Raw genomic sequence first — 21,713 nt, forward strand, 5'->3', positions numbered from 1 at the left:
CCAAATGAGATTTGGGGGGCTGAATGCACCTTTCTCAGGGACACCAACTGCCTCCTGCTCTCTGTGGTGGGTGACAGTCATGGCACAGATGGGGAAGGTGAGATGCTGATGCATGGCTGGTGCTGCCCCTTCCTCTCACTCACCCCACTCCCTGCCCTGTCCTGGTCTTCACCCACCTGGAGACAGCAGGAACAGGGCAAGGGAGCAGAGGAGGAAAGGTGCTGGCACTCACTGCTGTGGGAATGGCTGCAGGGAGGAGAAGGAGCTGTGGAGTGAGGGGACAAGGTCTGTGCTGACAGCCCAGCAGGGAGGGACGAGCAGAGGGGATGGGAATCCTGCCTGAAAGCATCTTCTGCTGCAGTGAAACAACTGAAGGTGCAGAGGTGATGGACATCCTGCCTGAAAGCATCTCCTGCTGCACTGAAACAGCTGCAAGGTGCAGAGGTGATGGGAATCCTGCCTGAATCCATCTTCTGCTGCAGTGGAACAGCTGCAAGGTGCAGAGGTGATGGACATCCTGCCAGAATCCACCTTGTGCTGCAGTGGAACAGCTGCAAGGTGCAGAGGTGATGGGCATCCTGCCTGAAACCATCTCCTGCTGCAGTGGAACAGCTGCAAGGTGCAGAGGTGATGGGAATCATGCCTGAAAGCATCTCCTGCTGCACTGAAACAGCTGCAAGGTGCAGAGGTGATGCCAGTGAGCAGCTGCTGGTGCAGAGGTGATGGACATCCTGCCTGAATCCATCTCCTGCTGCAGTGAAACAGCTGCACATGCTCCCAGGCAGCACTAACAGTTGTCTGTTCACTGGTTTTCAACCCAGCTCGCTCCACAGAACATTTCTGAGAGAGCTGTGCAGCCCCCAAGTAGAAAAACTCCTGATTCTGTGCCAGCCACACACAAAACCTGCTCTGAAGTGTCTTTATCTGTCCATCCACAAAGCCTCAGAAGGTGGGGTATTCCTGGCAGGCCCCCTTGCAAGAGCTGGTTGAGCAAATGTGCTTTTGTGGGGCACATCTGAGCTGAAAGGGGTCCCCTGAGATGGCTGGGAGGGATCTGATGCCAAGGCTCACTGCTTTGGGCTCGGCTCCCAGCCAGAATTCTAGTCCACAGCCTTCATCAGGAACTTCATTCCTGCTGAATTTTGTCTTTAGGACACCTTTGAGTGATTTTCTGTGGATGTTCAAAGGTGCAACAGTCTGCTGACTGTTCTGAGCAGCCCAGGCAGACCCTCACAGAACAGAGGAGCAGCTGACCATCTTCCATCAGAAAGGTCTGCTGTGAAAATACTGAATTTAAAATCCTGCCAAGTCTGCCCTGCTACTGCTGAAGCTGGGGAATTATTGAATGGAGCAGGACAGAGCAAGCCTCATGTCTTCAGAAGGGAAGAGAGTAGGTTTAGATGAGATATTAAAAAGAAATTCTTGTCTACAAGGGTGGTGAGGTCCTGGCACAGGGTGCCCAGAGCACCCTGGATCCCTGGAAGTTCCCAATGCCAAGTCAGACAGGGCTTGGATCAATCTGGCACTGGGAAGGGTGAAACTGGATGAGCTTTAAGGTCCTTCCCAAGCCAAACCCTGATTTCCTCTCCTGATTTCACAAGCACACACCAGACACCCTGTGCCTGTCCTAAATGTGGCACCAGGCAAGCACAGCTTTGAGGGAAGAGCTCCTCACTGGCTCCAGCTCTGGCCTGGACCCCAAGAGTTTTTCAGGGATTTGAAGGTTATTTGTACTGCACTACTGAAAGGGCAGAGTGCCTGGCAAGGAGGAACATCAATAAAAGATAAAAATAAAAAAAGTGAAATGTCTATTGTGAAGAGCCCCAAATATAAGAAATAAATTATTCTACCCCAGCCTGGCTTCCTGTCACCATCTGTAGCCAAAAGATAAAGCTCAAAGATAAAAACCAAGATAAACCTCAAAGAGGGGGGAAAAAAATCTGCCTCTTGACCCTGCTTGATATAAACACACTGCAAACTCTGGATTGTGGTGACTGTGAAACACAAGCATGCCACAACTCCTGAGTCCAGTTCCAGACATCCACGTGGCTGTTTGGCAGCAATTCCACCTTCCTAATAAAAAAAAATAAAGATACAAGTTCTTGTTCTCACTCATTTGCTTGAAAGCTTTCAGGATTTCACTCCCTATATAGTCAGAAGCATTGCAGATTATTTTAAGTGCATTTTGACCCATACTGTTCACACTTTACTAGTGCTGGTTGATCTCTGGATGTTCCTTTCCTGCTCCTTTTTCATTGTTTTTTGGGTTTTTTTTGGAAAAAAAAGTACTTTGTGTGCCCACACTTAAATAATTTCAGTCATGACATATTATGGTGGATGAAGAAAAACTAGAGAGCTGCAAAGGGAGGCAAAGATGATCTGATGTGACTGCCATGCAAGAAGGAACTAAATAGATTAAGACAACAGGGGGAACAGGGAGAAAAAGTGGTAGAGGATATCTGACAGACAGCTCCATAATTCCAGGGAAGAGACTGGGACTGAGTCTTTTTACACCAGATTAGGAGGGAACAATGCAATTATCAGACTACAGAAGCATAATTATTTTTCCTGTAGTGCACAGACTGCTGAAATCTTCCATAAATTGCTCAGACAAACAGTGAAAAGGGCATATATGGATCTGCTGAACATGGCAGTAGATAAATAATCTGCTTTTTTACTTACATTTTCTAAGCCACTGCTTAATTAAAAAGTGAATAATGGAAACATTTTGCTAATGGAAACACTTCTTATACCTGGTGCTTCTCAGGGCAGCCTGCAGACTCTTTTTGGCTGTTTTGGAGCCTTCCCTGAATGCAAATTCTGAACCTTATTTTCACTTTTGATTTGAAGTAATACCTTATTTCACACCAACACCCTGGATTTTTCAGTTCAGTATATTTATTAATTACTTCCCTCCCTTTCTTGACGTCTGCCTTCCTAAAAGTCAAAGTCTGTGACTTTATTTGACTTTTATAACCCCACCTCTGTCAAACAGAACTGAATGAGCATGTATTGCTCAGTCTGAGATCACTATAGACAAGAAGCTCCTGCAAAATCATCTACCTGATAAACTAAATTGCAGTTAGCCTCCCTCTTGTTGGATATTTGATGAAGAAATCTGGTTATCATGTCTTACACCAGCTTCCTGTTGAAGGGCTGTCTTTAAGAGCTGCCTGAATCTCACCTCCAGCAGGCTGATTGTACAAAGAGAATTTTTCTGGACACAAAAACTCCCAGTGAAATGTGGTGTTGTGCTCCCCAAGGCACCTGATGGTCATCATGAAAACCTTACCAGTATTTCAGCCCTCTTAGCTGGGAACACAGAGGTTCCCCTGATGGCCTGAGCTGTTTCCATGAACAATCCCTCCAGCTCAACACCATCCTCCTCCTTTTCCACACAGAACAATCCTCATCCTCTGCTACAAACAGATGAAAAATGTCATTATCTTTCTGTAATTCCCATCCAGACCCTCTCCACACTCATTTCCCAACCTTTTTGTGTTTCTAGCACACAGTGGGTCTCTCCTTCCTCTCCTGCCTCCTCCTTCCTCTGCTGAGGACAGTGTCAGAGCTGCTCTCCTTGCTCTCTCTAATTTCACACCAACTTTCCTTTCCTCTTGAATGCCTCCTGCTTTTATTTCTGTCAAATTTCATTATACACTATTTCCTTTGAAGCAGCTTCCCCCTCTTTTCCCTTGCTATCATAATTCTGCTTGCCTTCCCATCCTCTCCCTTAGCATTCCTATTTCTCAATTGCTTTTTTAATGTTCCAGGTGGCTTTTTCTTCTACCTCTGGTCAGCACCAGGTCAGCACCCTGGGACAGTGGGAGGTGTCCCTGCACTTGGCAAGGGGCTGGAATGAGATGATTTTTAATGTCCCTGCCATCCCAAAGCATCCTTTGTTTCTATTACCAAGCCCAAAGTGATGTCTTTTTAAATCTTCCTCTAGGAAACTGTGCCTATGCTCCATGGGAACAAATGCTTCTGTACTTTTCAGACAAAATATTTCCCTTCTAAACATCACCTCCACTCTGCTTCTCTCCTGTTTATGCTCTTTCCTTAAAACCTTCTTGGTTCCCTTTAAACAGACAGCCTTTGTGCAATCCAACTCAGACAAGTGAGAGCTGGAGAAGCCTGGAAAGTGTGGATGAACACTAAAGAAATATTCAATGTTCATTAAGAACTTGCAGCAAACCTTTCATGCAGTTTAAGCATTAACATATTTAAGGGATATCTAAAGAGGGAAAAAGCAATTGCAATCAATATTTCATTTGACAGCCAAGTGCTAATTACCTTTCTCGAACAAACTCTGCCATTTCCTTCTGCATTTGTTTCCCTTTAAGTTGCTTTTGAAGAAGAATTTCAAATCCTGACACTGTGTTGTTCCCTTGTGAGTCCTTCTTATCTGCCTGAAAGAAATAAAAGGAAGTTCAACAAAAAGCTTTGGAGGCCAAACCCACAGAGATGTGGCTCCCAGCAGCTGGTGGCTACAGCACCTCAAAGAAATGGCCCAGCACCCTCCTGCTCCTCCCACTCCTTTATTTTTTTTATTTTTTAAATTTAAAAAGAGAAGCTTGACAGTTAACTTTAGGATGCTGTGGGGGACAAAGAGGAAATTCCTGCAAGCAGAGTTAGGGGAGGATAAAAGTCTGCAAGAAGGAGCTGTAAGTAGAGTTCCACTGAAATCAAGATGTGACCAACCCATGGAACCAAGCATTGGCTGAGCCTGAATAGGGAGAACCAAACAAAAATTTTGTGAGACCCGTGCAAAAAAAATCTGTCTGTACACCAGTCATGATTTAGGGCCCACTGGGATCAGAAGAGTGGAAGGAACTGAAGAAATTTTGTGGTGATGTGACCATTTTCAAACATGTCAGTGTATTTTAGCCATCAGCACTGAGCAAGGGGACACGCTGCTGCACCTCCAACACTGACACTTCTTTTTCAAAGGGAAACACTTCAATAACCAGTCACTGAAAACACACATGAGATCCCTAAAAGCTTCATTGTTGATTCCTTTTGTAGGATTTGTTCATTACATTGTGGTTTTCCTCTCACTGCCCAGAAAAATATTCAGGTGGAAGGAAAGTTTTCCCCTGGAAGAGCATTTTCTATCAGCTCCACACTCCAAGGACTACTGCATCATTTTCATGAGATTCAGGAGCCTGAAAACAGACCTGAGCACAGGGGGGCACACACAGAACCAGCCATGGAAGACTCTGGATGCTCCAGGCTGCATTAAAACTACTCAAGCTATAAACTGGCCTGTCCTTCACAAACCTCACCTACAAAGAATGCATTCATCATCTGACCTCTGGAATACCCTGTGGAGGGAGCTGCACAATTTAACAAAGAGTTTTTAACCATCTGCTTGCTTTAGAAGGGCCTCCCTTCCTCCTGCACTGCCCTTTTTTCTGTGGTATTTTGAAATATGTGGCTTCTCCTACCTCCTCCCTGTTTCCTGAGCAAATCCATCTCCTGAGAACTGCCCTTGCCTTTCTTTCTCTGATGATCAGCCACATCTCAGACTGCTCAGATGTCTCCAGGAGCTCTTCACTGGCATCCCCAGCCTCTGTGGTACTCCCAAATTCTCCTTTACCTTGTACCACAAATCAAGCTGTTTATTCCACTTTCTTGGAAGCTCTGGGAGCTGCATGTGGCATGTGGCTGGCTGCCCACTTACCCAGAAATAATCACAGTAGCTCCACTCTGAAGGTTTCAGCAACTGCTGCTCTGGCATTACGTCAGGGTGGGGGAAAGTCACACAGTTGATCTGTTAAAAAAAAAAAAAACCAACAAAAAGAGAGTTAGACAGTAATGAAATTTAGCTGTTAATGAGAAATACGTAAATAAAAAGTTCTACCCATCAGAAAATCCGCAGTGAAGGCATGCCAGGGCAGAAAACTGCTTGTTGCATAGAAACAGCAGCTAAGGATTCCCAGAATGCTTCTCTCTGCAGGCAGGAGTGTTGGCTCAGAGGGAAATAAACTACCCATTTCACAGGAGGAAAACCTCCTGGATTTGGAAAGCACCACGCAGGGAGTTCTCCCAGATCCCTGAAAACTGTGCTAAAAAACCTGATGTGAAATATCCTGAGCACAGAAACACAGTGAGCAGCAGAGAGCACTGCAGGCACTGTCAGTGCAAAACACCCTTGGCTGTGCCATCTCCTACAGGATGCCAAAAAAAGGAATTATTTTATCAGTGCACAGCCCTTCAATCTATGTCTAAGACCCTCTCAGATGGAAGTGATGCTTTGTGAGAAAGGAGCAGGGGCTCTCTGGAGCCAGTGAACCTTCAGTGTTCACAGAGATCTCTCAGACAGGACTCATCACACGCTCATTAAACAACAGCATCAAAATATCCAAGCACTCATTAAGCTGTCCCAGTGGAACCCTGCAGCCTGCTAACAGCACAGCCAAGGCAACAAGCACCACAGCCACTGCAGAACAACCCTGGACACAGCTGAGCCTTGCAGAGCAAGCACCAGCACAAGCCAGAGCTCACTGCCAGCTTGTAATGCTCACCCCAAATCCCTGCTGGGCAGGTTCCCCAAAATCAGCCCCTCTCAGGCTGATGGGAACATTAAGAGCACTTGATTCATCAAGGGATCAAGAGATATTGGGGATGGGATGTCACAGATGTAACTGTGTGGGGGTGGGGGTTTGTTTTGGATCAGTTAACTCACAGGAAATCCACACAAATCTGCGGGTAGGGTGAGCACAGCTGCACAGGCAGAGCCAAAGGCACGCAGTCAATCTGCCTTTGGGCTATCCAGAGAGGACAGAAAGGATGTGGGTGCTGACACAGCACAACCCACCACGCCAGAGCACAGCAGAGCAGACAAAACCTTCAGCTGATCCAAGCTATCCTACAAACCCACACTGGTTCTGCTGCCTCTGCCCGGGCTGGAGCTCCAGCAGCTGCCCTGGAACAGTGCAAGAGCTTGCTCCACATGAATCACCCTGCCCAGAGCTTGCCAAGCCCATCCCAGAGCAGGCTGAGGACCCTGAACCTGTGCTGTCTTTGGCTGTCACCTCAGCCAGATCCTAAACCCTGTGTCTTGCTTTCCAGCTCCCAGCAGGCTCCAAACTGACCTGCAGCTCAGAGATCTGGGCTGTGCAGGCAGTGACCCTGCACCTCCAACCAGGAGCCAGCCTCTCCAGCCAGAGCAAGAATGTCCCAGTCAGAGCCAGCACCTCCTGCCAGAGCAAGAATGTCCAGTCAGAACCAGCACCTCCTGCCAGAGCAAGAATGTCCAGTCAGAACCAGCACCTCCTGCCAGAGCAAGAATGTCCAGTCAGAACCAGCACCTCCTGCCAGAGCAAGAATGTCCAGTCAGAACCAGCACCTCCTGCCAGAGCAAGAATGTCCAGTCAGAACCAGCACCTCCTGCCAGAGCAAGAATGTCCAGTCAGAACCAGCACCTCCTGCCAGAGCAAGAATGTCCAGTCAGAACCAGCACCTCCTGCCAGAGCAAGAATGTCCAGTCAGAACCAGCACCTCCTGCCAGAGCTGGCATCTCCAGCCAGATCCAGCATCCCCAGACAGTGCCAGCCTCCAGCCAGAGGCAGGATGTCCAGCCCATCTCCAAGCAGAGCTGGCTCCACTGGCCACAGGGTCCCAAGCACAGACAGCACTGCAAGCACCCTCCCCAGCAGAAGAGTCAAGAGTTCCAGAGCATCAGCTCAGTTCAGAGCAGGATGGCCATGCTCTGACCCACTGCACCTCCCAAGTGTGTTCTGCAGCTGTAACAGAAGTCTGGGCACCACAGAGCCATAGAAACAGAATATCCTGAGCTGGATCATTGTACTGTGGCACTGCACTCCAGGACAGGGAGGTGATCTGCAGTAGGAGGCAGAGGAGCTGTATCCTGCAGCTCAACAATCTGCAAAGAGAAACAGCATGGGAAATTCCCACTCCCTGCTAAAGGCAGTGCCTGTTCCACAAAAACCAAATCTGTGTCAGTTGGAAGCTGCTGATTAGAGATGTGGCAGTGAGTCTCCATGTCCTGAAGCAATACCCACAGAGTCACTGGAAATGCAAAGGCTGCACTGGTGACAGTGTCTCACTGCAGTGCACAGAACTCCAGGAATGCAGCAGGAAGTGGAGCAGTGAGCGTGATGAAAGCAGGGTTAATTCAAGTGTTTCTCAAAGTTTTAGGAATGAATCAAAATACTCTTCATTTCTCTTAAGATTGAATTGTCTGGAAATGATGCTGAATGGTCTGGAAAGAGTCACGAGGCCATTTGGGTCTAGTATCACTTTTAAAAGGGAATTGGTGCCAGAATAAAAAAATAAAAAAACACAGAAGCTTTTACAATCTTAAAAACAAACAAACAAACAAAAATATTGTGGTAAACAGAATTGAACACAACTTACATCTTTTTACACTAAGTCCCAGCAGGGGGCATGAAAATTTTCTTAACTCTAGAAATACTACAAAAAATTCCATATGACTACACAGGTAATCCTGTGATCTTTCTTTCTTTTCATTACCCTAGATTGCTTATACTTAAACAAGAGCTCTTGGATTGGTATTTCCCAAAGAGCTCTTGGATTGGTATTTCCCAGCATTTCTAAAACCTCTCAGGATTCCCAGCAGGAAGGGAACACCAGGCTGGCACTGAGCAGCAGTGGTGTGACAGTGTGGCATTCCCCCCTCCCAATCCTCCCCCTGAAATGCTCTTTTTCTTCCTTCTAAAAGCAAAGAGAGCTGAAAAAACCCCACTGAGCCTCACCAGCTGGGTGCCACTGATGAGCTGGGCGATGTAAGGACAGCCAAAGCCCCTCGGGATGATGTCCCCACGTCTGACAGCTCCATCAGTCCCAGGGACAGTGACACTCCCTCCATCCAAAGGAGCACTGGGACACCCCACTTTGCTCACATCCCTGAGAGCTGTCCAGGCTCCCTGCAAGCTCCAAATCCAGAGCTGTGCCAGTGTGGATATTTTAATAATGCTGACTTGCCAGCATTATTAAAGGCCTTACAAAAGCTTGCAGAAGGTGGCTATTACAGCTGTAATTGCCAGGAAGAAACAAAACAAATTAAAACAGGTCTCTCAGATAATGAGGGAATCACAGAACATGAAGAGAAAACAAGGTGTGATGACCTGCATTGCATTCCCACAAACTCCACTGGGACAGCTGGGGTGATAATCAGCCTCACCATGATATTAAGTTCTTATGCAGCCTCTTTGTCAAAATAATGGCTATTGTCAGCTTGCAACAGAGCAAAATTAATAACAAGACAGCAGCAGGGTGAAACCCCAAGGAAGGGCCGAGCAAACCTGCCAGAGGACAGCAGCTTGTCTTTCCAGCTGCCACTGGCCATGAGTGGCACCAGAAAACCTGTCTGGGAGCCACTGGATTAAAGAGGACAGAAGGATCAGAGTCAGAGAAGGAAAAAACAGAGTGACAAACAAAGCTTGGGGGAGGACACACACGGAGGGATCAGAGAAGCAGCACAAATGCATTTCTCTTGACAAGCTGTTTGCCAAACTCAGTGGATTAAAATACTTTTGCCAGGGTACTGATCATGAGCAAATGCAATTATACTCTTAACAGCTGAATATTCCAGCTCCTATTTCCCACAAGTACACTGGCAATAACGACAAAATGAGCTGTTTATGTTGTAGGTGACTCTTAATTATGTCTGAGACACAAAGGGGTGACAGAAGAGGAACAAACCCAGGTGAATGCACAGGATTTGCACAGGAACAACAAACTTTGTTGGGCTGGACGTGCACATTAATCCTGGATTTCAGAGTCTCTACAGGCTTTGAAGTCACTCACCAGTAAATGAGACATTGCCAAGCAACAAGAATAAAACAAGAATAATTTGATCAAAGCTTAGATAATCAACTACATGTTTATTACATCAGTCACAACATGCATAAAATGAGCAGATAGCAGGAGAACTTACTGAGCCACACTCACGTGACTAAAGCAGGGCAACATTTTTGCTTATCTCTTCAATTTAAAAATGCACATTATTTTTTTTTTGATTTCTACACATTCTCAGCACCTTAAACACAGAAGAGAAGTGCCAGATTGCCTCACTTCAGTATCTTCTTTACAATTTCAGCTGAGACTCAGAAAGTACAACATCCAGCACTGAGTTCATATGGCAAATGGAACTATTTGGGTAAAAAAAGCCAAATGCAAAGGCTGGAGAAGATCTCAGAAGAGCCTGGGCAGCCTGAGCTCTCCCCAGACAGGGAAGCCCAGAAATGCCTAGGCTATTCCAACACCATGAGTTTGCCCTGGGTTTTAGCTCAGGTAGGGTGATGCTGCAGCTTTGGTACCACAGGACAATTCAAGTCCTCACTGAGAACAAATCCATTGATTCCCTCCTATTTCAAAGGAAAGATTCTGCCAAAAGCATGGAGGAGCCCTCTTTACTGGGTCTATCTGGAGAAAGGTTCGGAGATTATTCAGGCTCCTGCCCAACCAGGGCTTTTGTGACAGCATCTGTCAGTCAGCCCCAGGGCAGAGGGGGACCTGTGCTGAACCTCATGCTGTGCTCATCACAGCCCTGTGTGTGTCACACTTGCCAGACAGAGCAGAGAGCAGGAAATCCCAAGTTCCTGTGCACAGGCTGCCCATCTCCCATCTGCAGACTGTTCACTGACGTGGCCAGCACATGCAACCCAAACACCAGCATCTCCCAGCTCCTGCACTCTCCCAACGAGGCACTAGAGACTTTTTAAGAAAGAAACCCACACTCAGAAATACCTTATAACCAGGCAGCTTTCCTGCTCTTCCAAGCAAGACACAGCTCTGTTGCTCTGGTGAAACGCCCCTTTACATTCTGCATTTAACTCTCCCTCACCTATTGTAAATATCTCCAGCTTCCAGAGGCTTCAGGAATCAGCCAGCAAACCATCCAGCATTAAAACAGCAAGTGCACCTTGAAATTAATTTTAAAACCAGCACAGACCACACACCTGCAGTTCCATAACAGCCCCTGATATGCCCAGCTGGAGTTTCTCTTCCAAAGAAGATGGAAGGCCACGTCAGTAACATTCACTGACCAAAGAGAAAACACCAGATTATTCCTGTTGGTTGCACACAGATGGGAAATACTCCATCTCCACCTGCCTTCAGGGTTTCCAGAAGCTGTGCTGCTAAATGCCACTTGGATGCAGAGGAGGCAGATGCATCCTGAGGAAGATGCTCCCACTCCTCTGCTGAAGGCAATGACGCAGCAACAGCTTGGCTGGACATCACCTGATGTCTGCAGCTTGTGTGCCACAGGATTTCGGTTTGAAGGGAAGCTCCCTGCACCAAAAGCCTCAAAGTGGATCACAGAATTCCCCTTTGCAGGAAGAGGTTGTGCCTGAGCACAGCTACAGACCAAGGAAAAGCATCTGACAGCAAGCTAAGGACATGCCCTGCAGCTCTGCTAAGCAGAACATCCCCACGTCTGCTTGAGTGGCACTGAGCACACAGAACCTCCTAGGAGACAGTGAAAAACACTTACACTGTTTTACAGTTTACACTCCTGATGAGATTTATTTTTCACAATGCTGCCTTGATGGAGGCAATGGCTTGGAGCAAACAGCTGTTAAAATTAGCTTATTTTTGTCGATCTGATTCATCCTACTTGAAAGCTTTGGGCTTCTGCAGGAGAAGCGCACACCCAGTGACCCTGACATAACACAGAGTTTGCTTTGCAGATGTTACCTGATGGCACAGGGGCCAGCAAATATGGAAAACCACCCTGAGAGCAGCAGGGATTGCAGAAAACAAGCTCTCCTCTCTTGTGCTCACACAGCCCAGCGCACCCCACCCTGGGTGACCACGTCTTGTCCCTCTGGACATGATGTTCAGCCCATGATTTACCTCAACCCCTCAATCTGAGCATGCAGGAGCTGCATGCAAGGGCTGGGACATGTCTCCTGCCCCAGCCACTGCAGCCCTGGAACAGCTGATTCTCCCAGACATGTGCAAAAATGTCTGAACATCCAGATTTGTACTTGCTTCAAAGCACACCACACTCCCAATAAACCAATTCCCAGTACTAACCTTGGTAACAACCTATTTTTATACCTAAAATCACTGCCTGAAGTGGCTTTTTTTCAAAAACTGTTGAAGATTTCCCCCTCCTGCCCCAGAACCCTGTACCTGCATGGCAGTGGCTGACTCACATCTCAGTCAGAGGCACTTCTATGTGTTTCTTTTGAGCCCTGGTCTCTGCCACCAGCAACCCAGCCCACTAATGAATAAATCTGCAGGCTGCACGTGATAATGCAGACAACAATCTCCTCCTCATAGTAACACTAACAAGGATGTATAATATTAAATTATTCCTTTTGTTCTCAGGGACTTGATACCCTGCCAATACTTGCAGCTGCAAGAATTGCCTCTCCTTTACTGCTGAAAATTAATTTATCTGTGCATTTCTTCTGATTTCCATTTAAATAAAACTTTTTATTACTAGCCACTTTCATTCATCTATTTTGATTTCCCTGCTGGTTTTAATCACCTGTCCTGCACTGAAGAGCCCAGAAGTGCTAATTGTGTTCCAGATGAGGTCACCAAGCACACTAAAGATATTAATGTCTGTAAACTGAGATACATCATACAACTGAGAACATTTCCATTCTAACACAGAATCATAGGATGGCTTAGGTTGGAAGGAACATTAAAGCCCATCTTATCCACCCCTCTGCCACGGGCAGGGACAGGTTCCACTATCCCAAATTGCTCCAACCCCCTCCAACCTGGCCTTGGACACTTCCAGGGATAATCACAGCTTCTCTGGTCAGCCTGTACCAGGGCCTCCCACACTCACAGGGAACAATTTCTTCCTACTAGCTAATCTAAATCTTCTTTCTTTCAATTTTGAACTACTGCTCCCTGTCCTGTCACTGCATGTTCTTGTAAAAACTCTCATCGAGCCAGTTGTACTTAATTATAAAGATTAAAAGTAAATGTAAGATTAACTTCACAGTGAAATATAAAACCTCTGCCTATCCTTTCCACCAGAAATCTTTACTTGGACACTCTGGCACAAGAAACCTCCTTGACACCTCAATTACAGATTAGGAAAAAAAAGATCCTGCTCTGTCTTCCTCTAACTCTTCAGGACTTCTCCCAGTACGGACGCTGTTGTGGAGGGGGGGATGATCAGATGAGGAAGTTTTTTCAGGACACCTGGTTCACAGCCCCAGGCACCTCTTAAGGCACCCCATTCCCTCCACTCATTCTGGAACCGCCACTATTCCACGGAAAACCGCGCCTGAACCCCAGCACAGGGCAGAGATCCCAAACCCTCCGTGGGTTTAGCGGCGATTGAGCACCAAAACCCCGCGGGGGCAGGATGGCACGGGCTGCCCAGCACGGAACCCCCGGGGCAGGATGCTCGGGCACGGGCTGCCCAGCACGGAGCCCCCGGGGCAGGATGCTCGGGCTGCCCAGGATGGGGCTCCCGGAGCAGGATGCTCGGGCACGGGGTGCCCAGCACGGAACCCCCGCGGTGTCTCAATGCCCGGTGCCCAGGCACGGAATCCCCGCGGTTCCCCAGCCCCGGTACCCATCACGGAATCCCCGCGGTTCCCCAGCCCCGGTGCTCAGCATGGAATCCCCGCAGTTCCCCAGCTCAGCGCCGGTGCCCATCACGGAATCCCTGCGGTTCCCCAGCCCCACTGCCCGGAATCCCCGCGGTTCCCCAGCTCTGGTACCCATCACGGAATCCCCACAGCCCCGGTGCCCAGCACGGACCCCCGCGGTTCCCCAGCCCCGGTGCCCATCACGGACCTTCGCAGTTCCCCAGCCCCGGTGCCCAGCACGGACCCTCGCGGTTATCCAGCCCCGGGACCCCGCACGGAATCCCCGCGGTTCCCCAGCCCCGGTGCCCATCACGAACCCCCCGCGGCCCCGGTGCCCATCACGGATCCCCGCGGTTCCCCAGCCCCGGTGCCCATCACGGATCCCCGCGGTTCCCCGGCCCCGGTGCCCATCACGAACCCCCGCGGCCCCGGTGCCCCGCTCTCACCGTCAGGCTGCTCTCCTTGCTCTGCCGCCGCGGCGCCGCCGGGGAGCCCGGGCTCTGCGGAGGGAAGCGGAGCGCATCATCGCGGCCGCTCTCGGAGCCCAGCATGGCTGCGCGGGGCGGGGAGAGGCGGGTCCCATGGCACGGCTCGGCTCGGCTCGGCTCGGCCCGGGAGGCAGGCATGCAGGGAGGGGGAGCAGCGGGAGGCCCCGGCTCGCTGCTCCGCCTCTCTCGCCTCCGCCGCACCGAGGCTGGCTGCGCCGTGGGACGGGGGCGTCACACCCCCCCAGGACAGGGACAGCAATCTTGGTGTCCCATGGGTGGCACTTTGCTCTGCTGGGTACGGGAACAGGGATGGGGACCTCCACTGCTGGGGACAGTGTCCTGCCATCAGGCAGTTCCTACCTGGCATCATATCCCCCTGGGGGACAGGGACACAAGTGTGCCCCAGAGTCCCCCCAGGGGGGCAGTGCCCCCTGTCCCTGTCGCAGGGTCCCTGGTGGGGCTCAGATGCTGTGACTGCTCTGCAGCACGTGAATGGCTCCTGGCATCATTTGGGACTCCCATCCCAAATCCCACCCAGCGCTCGTCCTGGGACTGCAGCAGCAGCAGCAGCAAGGTGCCAGCACCACACACGTGCAGCAGCACGGCTGTTCCGCTGTCCCCTTGGTGGCAGTTGCGACAACTTGAACGGGCAGCATTTAGCTGCTCTCTAGGAAGCCATAAACAAGGTCTGGCTGAGTGCCCAGCACAGCATAGCTCCGCGTTGTTCTCAGTTGTGGCTTTTCCCCCCACCCCCTGACCTGTTTCCAAGAAATGTGGCTAAGCTTGCTGGAGGGATCTTGCCAGCATTTGTTTGCATGGTGGCTGCTGCCCAGGTCCAAGAAAGCATCCTGGCCAAAGCCTAGGAGCTGCTCCACAGTGGGAGACAGCCCGTGCCAGGAACAGACAAGGAAGCAGTCAAAGCAGAGCAGCCTAGGATGGCCCAAGACACACAAGGAGAGAGAGAGACGGGCCAAAAAGGCTTTGAGGGTATGCAGAACAGCTTCTTGCAACCACAGGTTTATGGTCAGATGCTTTCCTTTCTAAGGACTCTTCTGCAGAAGCTGCCACAGCCCCCAGGAAAAGCAGCTTCCCAAGAGGGAGCGGACACAAGCTGTTCTGAGAACTAATGCCACCAGCAGCCAGTTAAGGATTCAGAACTAATTCAAAGCAGGTTCAAAGCAGGGATGAAGCCAGGAGTTCAGTTTGGAAAAACCTGTAATAAAGGAGCAGTGGAAAGAAAGTACCATGGAGGCGATGAAGGGAGTGAGAAAAGCCATGAAAGGGATTTCTGACAGGCTGATGGTTGAGTCAGCTGAGCAAAGACTGCAAAGCACTGAAAGGCTGAGAGAGCCTGGAGAAGAGAAGGCTCCAGGAAGACCTCGCTGGAAACTCTCAATTCCTGAGGTCAGTCTACAAAAAGCTGGAGAGAGATTGAGGACAAAGGCCTGGAGTGACAGAAAAAGGGGGAATGGCTTCCCACTGACAGAGGGCAGGGTTGGATGGGATAGGAGGAAGAAATTTCTCCCTGTGAGGCCCTGGCCCAGGTTTCCCAGAGAAATTGTGGCTGCCTCTGAATCCCTGGAAGTGTCTAAGGCTGGGCTGGACAGGGCTTGGAGCAACCTGGGACAGCAGAAGATGTCCCTGCCCAGGGCAGGGGTGGCACTGGATGGGCTTTAGAGTCTCTTCCAGCTGAAAGCATTCTGTGACTCTATGACTCCTCATGTATCTCAGACATGAATTTGAATAAAAAGGTGTCTGTGAATTTGAGTAAAACTCAGCATTGTAAAAACAGAAGGTGGGAAACGTTGCTACAAAGGAAGTTCTGCAGAAATTAATCTGACTGTGTTCCAAGCCAACTACAAAAACATGGGAGTCAGATACCTTGAGAAATTAATTCTTTATTCTTTGGCACAAGGATTCCCAAGGGACTTTTTGAAGGAAGTCACAGCCTGCAAGTTTATTTGGGTTCTCTGAGGGAGTCACAGTAGATGTGTGGACAGAGGTGTCTGGTAATGCACAGTGTAAGATTCTAAAATGCTTTTGACCCAGTTTAGGTGCTCACTGTCTCCAGCCCAGGCAAATTGCTCAGAGAAACAGCAGCACAGGGAGTTAGTACAAGATGTTTGATGTGGGAGAAACAGGGAATCCAAAGAGCTGGACTGTATCATGAGAAATGCCACAAATCTAAACCAGGAATACTGACCTAGGTGAAAGGCTGAAGGGAACTACTGAAGAGGCAGCATGTGAGAAAAGAGGGTCAAGGCAAAGTGGGACAGTGTTCAGAAAAGACAAAACTCAGCCCAATAAACAATGTCAGAGACACTGAGAGCAGCAGGCAGGCCAGATCCACGTGGCAGCAGCACACCAATCAACCATGCATTTCCACAGGGGTATTTAGCACTGTGAAAGGACTCACTCTCATAGAGAAAGGAAACAGAAAAGTCAGGTCTGGGACCACTGGGGGAAAGGCTAGAGGGTGGGGAAGCACAGCCCAAGGGGAGTGGGATCCACCAGCTGTGGCAGTCACACAGTCATATGGGGATGTTTTGGCAGGGAGCAAAGAATTTCAAGGGAGGAGCTGGAAGAGAGCCCTGTGCTGCATCTGCAGACCTGTGGGGAAGAATTTCCCAGGGACATGACGTGTTGCAAGCAAAAGTGCAGAGATATTTATTGGAAATTTGGACAAAGGCAGGGGAGGTCCACAGGTCAGCATCCTGTAGGTTAACTCGGGGTGATGTGCTGGGTGAGGCACTGAGGAGGGGCTGTGAAAGGACAGGCCAGAGTGGATGAAGTCATTGAGAAAAAAGCTTTGGGTGAATTCTTTGTGAATACTGTCTTTGGGAGGGAAAGCTGGAGCTGCAGGAAAATACAATGAGATACAGACATGGGCGGATGTGCAAGTGTAAAGAGAGAACTGTGCTGGACACAGGCCCAGGGTTCAGGCTGGAGGGGCAGAAAATTCATAGGGTTGTTAATAGTGACTGAAGTGGCCTGGTGGATTTTTCAGAAAGGAGTGATAGGACAAAAATTCTAAAGGACCTTGGCTTTTTTTACTGTTTTACCAGCTGGACACAAAGACTAACTATATTGCACACAACAAATCTGTCTGATCTGAGAGTTTCTAAAAGAAAACGACCTCTTGACTTCTTGCTCTGGGTGGATTCCTAAACTACTTAGAAACCCATTTATTCTTGGATCCTGCTGTTTGGCTTTTCCCCAAAAACTTACCTGGGGGTCCCCACTGGGTTTTCGGAGGCTGGTGTGAGCTGAGTCGAGCTGGTGCACTGGGGACCCAGAGATGTAGTAGCCATTCACTGCAAGAACAGATGGAGAGTTAGCAGGCTTGCTGCTGATAGCCAGTGAAAAACTGCACAAATTCAAAAAACTAATCCCATAACTGAATATGCAGATATAGATCACAGTGTTTAAGGCTTAGCTGTATTTCTCATTGCCCTACTGTGATTTGATGGGTAATAGATTAAACATTTTCCTGAGAGGAGTGTGTTTTGCCCATGACCATAATGAGTGATGTCTCCCTGCCCTTATCCCCACCCTTTTGTTGTAGTTTTCACCCCCATCCACCTGAGGAGGAGAGTGACAGAGTGGCTTGATGGACACCTGGCATCCATTAAAAGTACTGGTCCAAGGGAGTTTTCATGTTAAGAAAGCAAGCCTTGCTTGTTTCTGGTTCCTGCATGGAACTATAAATTGCCTTTTTTTTAATATACTGAGCAATGAATAATGCTCAAAACTAGTGTTAAAACAAGATGCTCAACTACACTATAAATCCTTTGGTCACAATGAAATGCACAATCTTCACCCAGACTACCCACCCAGTTCTGACAATAAACAGGGACAGTGGAAGCTGTTCCTGCCATGGCAGGGGGTGGAACGAGATGATCTTTAAGGTCCCCTCCAACCTGAACCATTCCAGGATTCTATATGTCCATCAAGTCTCTCTCCCACTAAACCACAGCACTTTGCTTTGCTGAATGGCAGAGAAGCAGATTGAGCCAGGCACAGCATCAGACAGTACCTGCAGAGCTCTTCTGTGACACAGGGCTCTTGGGAGTGCCAGGCACACTGCTCGGCCGCTCCCACGTCGTTTCTGCGGAAGGGAAACACCAGTGTCAGGGTGATGGAGGCTTCTGCACACATATCAGAGTTATGGCACATAAACCAGCAGGTCTGACCCTCACTGACCTCTGAACCAGGTTCTCACCCTGTGAGGAAGATGCCTGCACCTCCCTGCCCTTCCTCTGTCCCCTCATCCCTTCCTGCCACAGCTGCCAGCTGGCATGGGTGGAGACAGGGCAGACTGGAAGCTGCATCACTGGTTCTTCAGGAACACTCACCTGGGAACACTCACCTGGCCTGCCCTGACTGCCTTCCCACGTGCACTGAACTCCAGCCCACCGTGGGCACTGCCCCATGCCAGCTGTGGTCCTCAGCCTGGGGACAGAGTGCCCCTGCTCTCTCCATGAAAGGCAGCTGGAGTGACTCTCAGATGTGCTTTCAGTCACATAGACACAAGCCTTAGCACCTTTTTTTCCCCCAAAAAATATTTCCCTGGAAAATTCCCTTTTTTTCCACCCAGCTGGAATACGCAAATGTTTGTCACACCAGTTGTGACACTTTAGACTGCTGCTGCTTCCCCCCTCAGTTGCCTCTGTAGTTTAACCATTCTGCTCATTTTCTCAGCAAATGGAAAATTGATTTTGACCACGTGCTGAAGACAGAAGATTTAAGTGCAAAACTTTTTAGAAGTTGTGAACAGAAGACAGCCAAGTGAGAGCAGCAAATTCCACAGAAGCCCAGCCAGGAAGCCCAGGAACCATTCCTTTTGAATTCACATGTCAGTTCCAAATCAGCTAAACAACACTGATTGCCAGATGGTATCAATAAGAAAATTAGCAAGTCACTGTAAAAAAGTCTGAGGACCTCTTTGGGTGCTTCATCTGAAACTGCTGTTCCCCAAATCCCAATCAGCAACCATCTAATTCTGCCAAAGCCTGAAATCCTGCACCTGTGTCAGTATTCTGGATGATCATGGTCAAGAGGTGATGGAGGAGAGGATTTTAGGGTTGGCAGTGAGCACCTCTCTCAGGGCACAAAAGGCCTCCTGTCCTGGGTCAGTGCTTATTTGGGCATCAAGCAGGATGTTAGTATGCTTCAAGAACCATAAAAAGCCTATTTTTATACACATATTCATGCACATGTATATATACATATGTGTATCTATATGTATATAGATGTCTGTGTGTATAGATATGCACAGAGGTGTCCTCAAGGTGTTAATATGCTTCAAGAACCATAAAAAGCCTCTTTTTATACACAGATTCATGCCCATGTGTATATACATATATGCATATAGATATCTGTGTGTATATAAATGCACAGAGGCGTCCTCAAGGGTTGTGTTAGATTCCTTATTTCAGGAAGAACTCAGGATTGCAGATCCCAAATGGAAGCAGGTGCCACCCCTCACACCTGTACATGCCCCAACTCTCCCCATCCTTCCCCTCTCACCCCCTCCCCAAGCCACAGCATGCTTTTGCCTGAAAAAAAACCACTTTGAGCTTTTTCTTCCATTACAAGTACAAAATCTGAACTAGAAGCTTTGCTGGGTCACAGGGGAATATTTAAATTTTAGCCTGCTTTTGTGAACTGGGTAGTAAGTAAATAAATTCCAGGCTAGGTCAATAAAGAAGCACTGAGAAGTGTCTTAACTAAACAGAAGCAAAATCAAAAGCAAAGAGTTGTCTTTTATGAGTCAGCTTGTCTAGGCTTACAATCCACAAGTGCATGGTTAAATAAAGACAAATTCTAATTTACATTTACTGTGAGGCAAAGGTAAATAATACAGAACCCAGGTGTGTGGTGGTGCTCTCAGGGGTCCCAGGATGAGGGAAGAGATGAAAATCTTGACTCCATGTTTCAGAAGGCTGATTTATTATTTTATGATATATATTATATTAAAAGAAAATGATATACTAAAAGGATAGAAGAAAGGATTTCATCAGAAAGTTAGCAAAGACAGGAAAGGAATGGTAATAAAATCTTGTGACTGACCAGAGAGTCTGAGACAGCTGGACTGGGATTGGCCATTAATTAAAAACAACCACATGAGACCAATCAAAGATGCACCTCTTGCATTCCACAGCAGCAGGTAATTATTGTTTACATTTCATTTCTGAGGCCTCTCAGTTTCTCAGGAGATAAGATCCAAAGAAAAATGTTTCAGAAAACATGTCCGTGACACAGGTGTCTTGTAGATTTTTTTTTTAAATTTTAAAATGCTGATTAATTAATAATGTGAGTTGAGATTTGTGGGAAGGGACTGTGATGCCCCCTGATGCTGAGCCCCAGTGCAGTCAGTGAAGAAATGTTTTTTTGCCAGCACTAACTTTGATGTTAGCAGTAAAGCAAGCTACCTTCCTATTTCACACAAGCATTCCTGCCCCCAGCATTTTTGAGACCCTGCAGAGGAATGTACCTAAAAACCTACCAAATATATATGAAATGTAATTAGTTGGTTAAAGAGACACAGCTCAGTTAGGCAGAGCATGGAGTAATAATGGAATAAAGGAAGGCTGTGGGTTTGATCCCTGTATGGGCCATTCCCTCAGAGCTGGACTCAATGATCCTTGGGGGCTCCTTCCAACTCAGAATGTTCTGGGATTCTGTGAAAATCACCAGCTGCTTCTTGTAACTGGTGTTTGCCTGCTGGCTGTTGTGGAGCTGCTGTGCAGTGCCTCATTCTTCCCCTCTGCCACACAGAGGACCCAGACACAGAACCTGAGGGCAGGAAATTCACACATGAAAGAGCAGTACCCAGAGGTTAGCAGATTTGTGGATCCAATCCAAAACATTCAGTGTCTTGACAAATTTTCCAAAATAAAATTACTTTGGATTTAAGCACATTGAAAAATAAAGGAAAAAAAAAAACCCCAATGCTATAAAATGCATTAAATAGAAAAAAAAATCTTTAATTAGGTAGGAAATGAACAAGAGTGTTTTAACTCCGTTTATTTTGAGTATTAGGAGGAAAAAAAACCTCCTGTGCAGGGATTATTCTGGCAGCTCAAGTAGGGACAGGAACTGATCTGGACCAGGACTGCATGGCTGGAATGCCATCTACTGGAAGCAACTACGTTCACCAAGGTAAAACTGTGACATGACAGATTTCTCTGCAGCTTAGTCATGATTAGAAGTGAGAGTGGGGATTAGAAGTGAGTGGGGGGATGGCTTTTTTTACAGAGACACAGAGAGGGCTTGTTGAGAGATAATGCACTGTCTGACCCAGCAAAGGCACAGGCTGGTCTGGGAGTACCAGCACAATCCTGGGGCTGGGAAAATCAGAAGGCTGCTTGTAACCCTGTGTGGCTTTAGGAACAGATCCCATACTGGCCCAGATTTTACATCCCACAGTTTTCCCCAGAGATGTTCCAGCCAAGCTGCAGCCTTGCACTCTGGGTGCAATTTAGCACTGGCAGACCAATACCAACAAGTTGTGTCCTCTCTGATCAGCCTCATGTTAATTAGACCATTTAGGCAGTGTGGGGAAGGAATAACCAGCAGTTTCCTTGAGAGATGGCCCAGCAGACAATTGCAGACAATTCCTGACTGGGAAGGAGGGCTGTGAACAAAAACAAGTACTGGGAGATAC

General features: G+C 48.1%; 1 protein-coding gene across 2 annotated transcripts in view; it reads right to left on the reverse strand.

The window, feature by feature from the left end:
- GAS7 (growth arrest specific 7) overlaps window positions 1-21,713 on the reverse strand; it is a 69,613-nt gene that overhangs the window by 12,022 nt on the left and 35,878 nt on the right. For both annotated transcript variants that reach the window (XM_084218325.1, XM_084218326.1), the window contains exons 3-7: window positions 18,081-18,152; window positions 17,273-17,358; window positions 14,003-14,056; window positions 5,684-5,773; window positions 4,294-4,409 (exon numbers count right to left, since the gene is read on the reverse strand). In XM_084218325.1, the coding sequence (XP_084074451.1) occupies window positions 4,294-4,409; window positions 5,684-5,773; window positions 14,003-14,056; window positions 17,273-17,358; window positions 18,081-18,152 (418 nt within the window). The remainder of the gene's footprint in view (window positions 1-4,293; window positions 4,410-5,683; window positions 5,774-14,002; window positions 14,057-17,272; window positions 17,359-18,080; window positions 18,153-21,713) is intronic.

This window comes from Fringilla coelebs, assembly GCF_963513975.1.
Source record: "Fringilla coelebs genome assembly, chromosome: 19".
NCBI classification, from domain to species: Eukaryota; Metazoa; Chordata; class Aves; order Passeriformes; family Fringillidae; genus Fringilla; species Fringilla coelebs.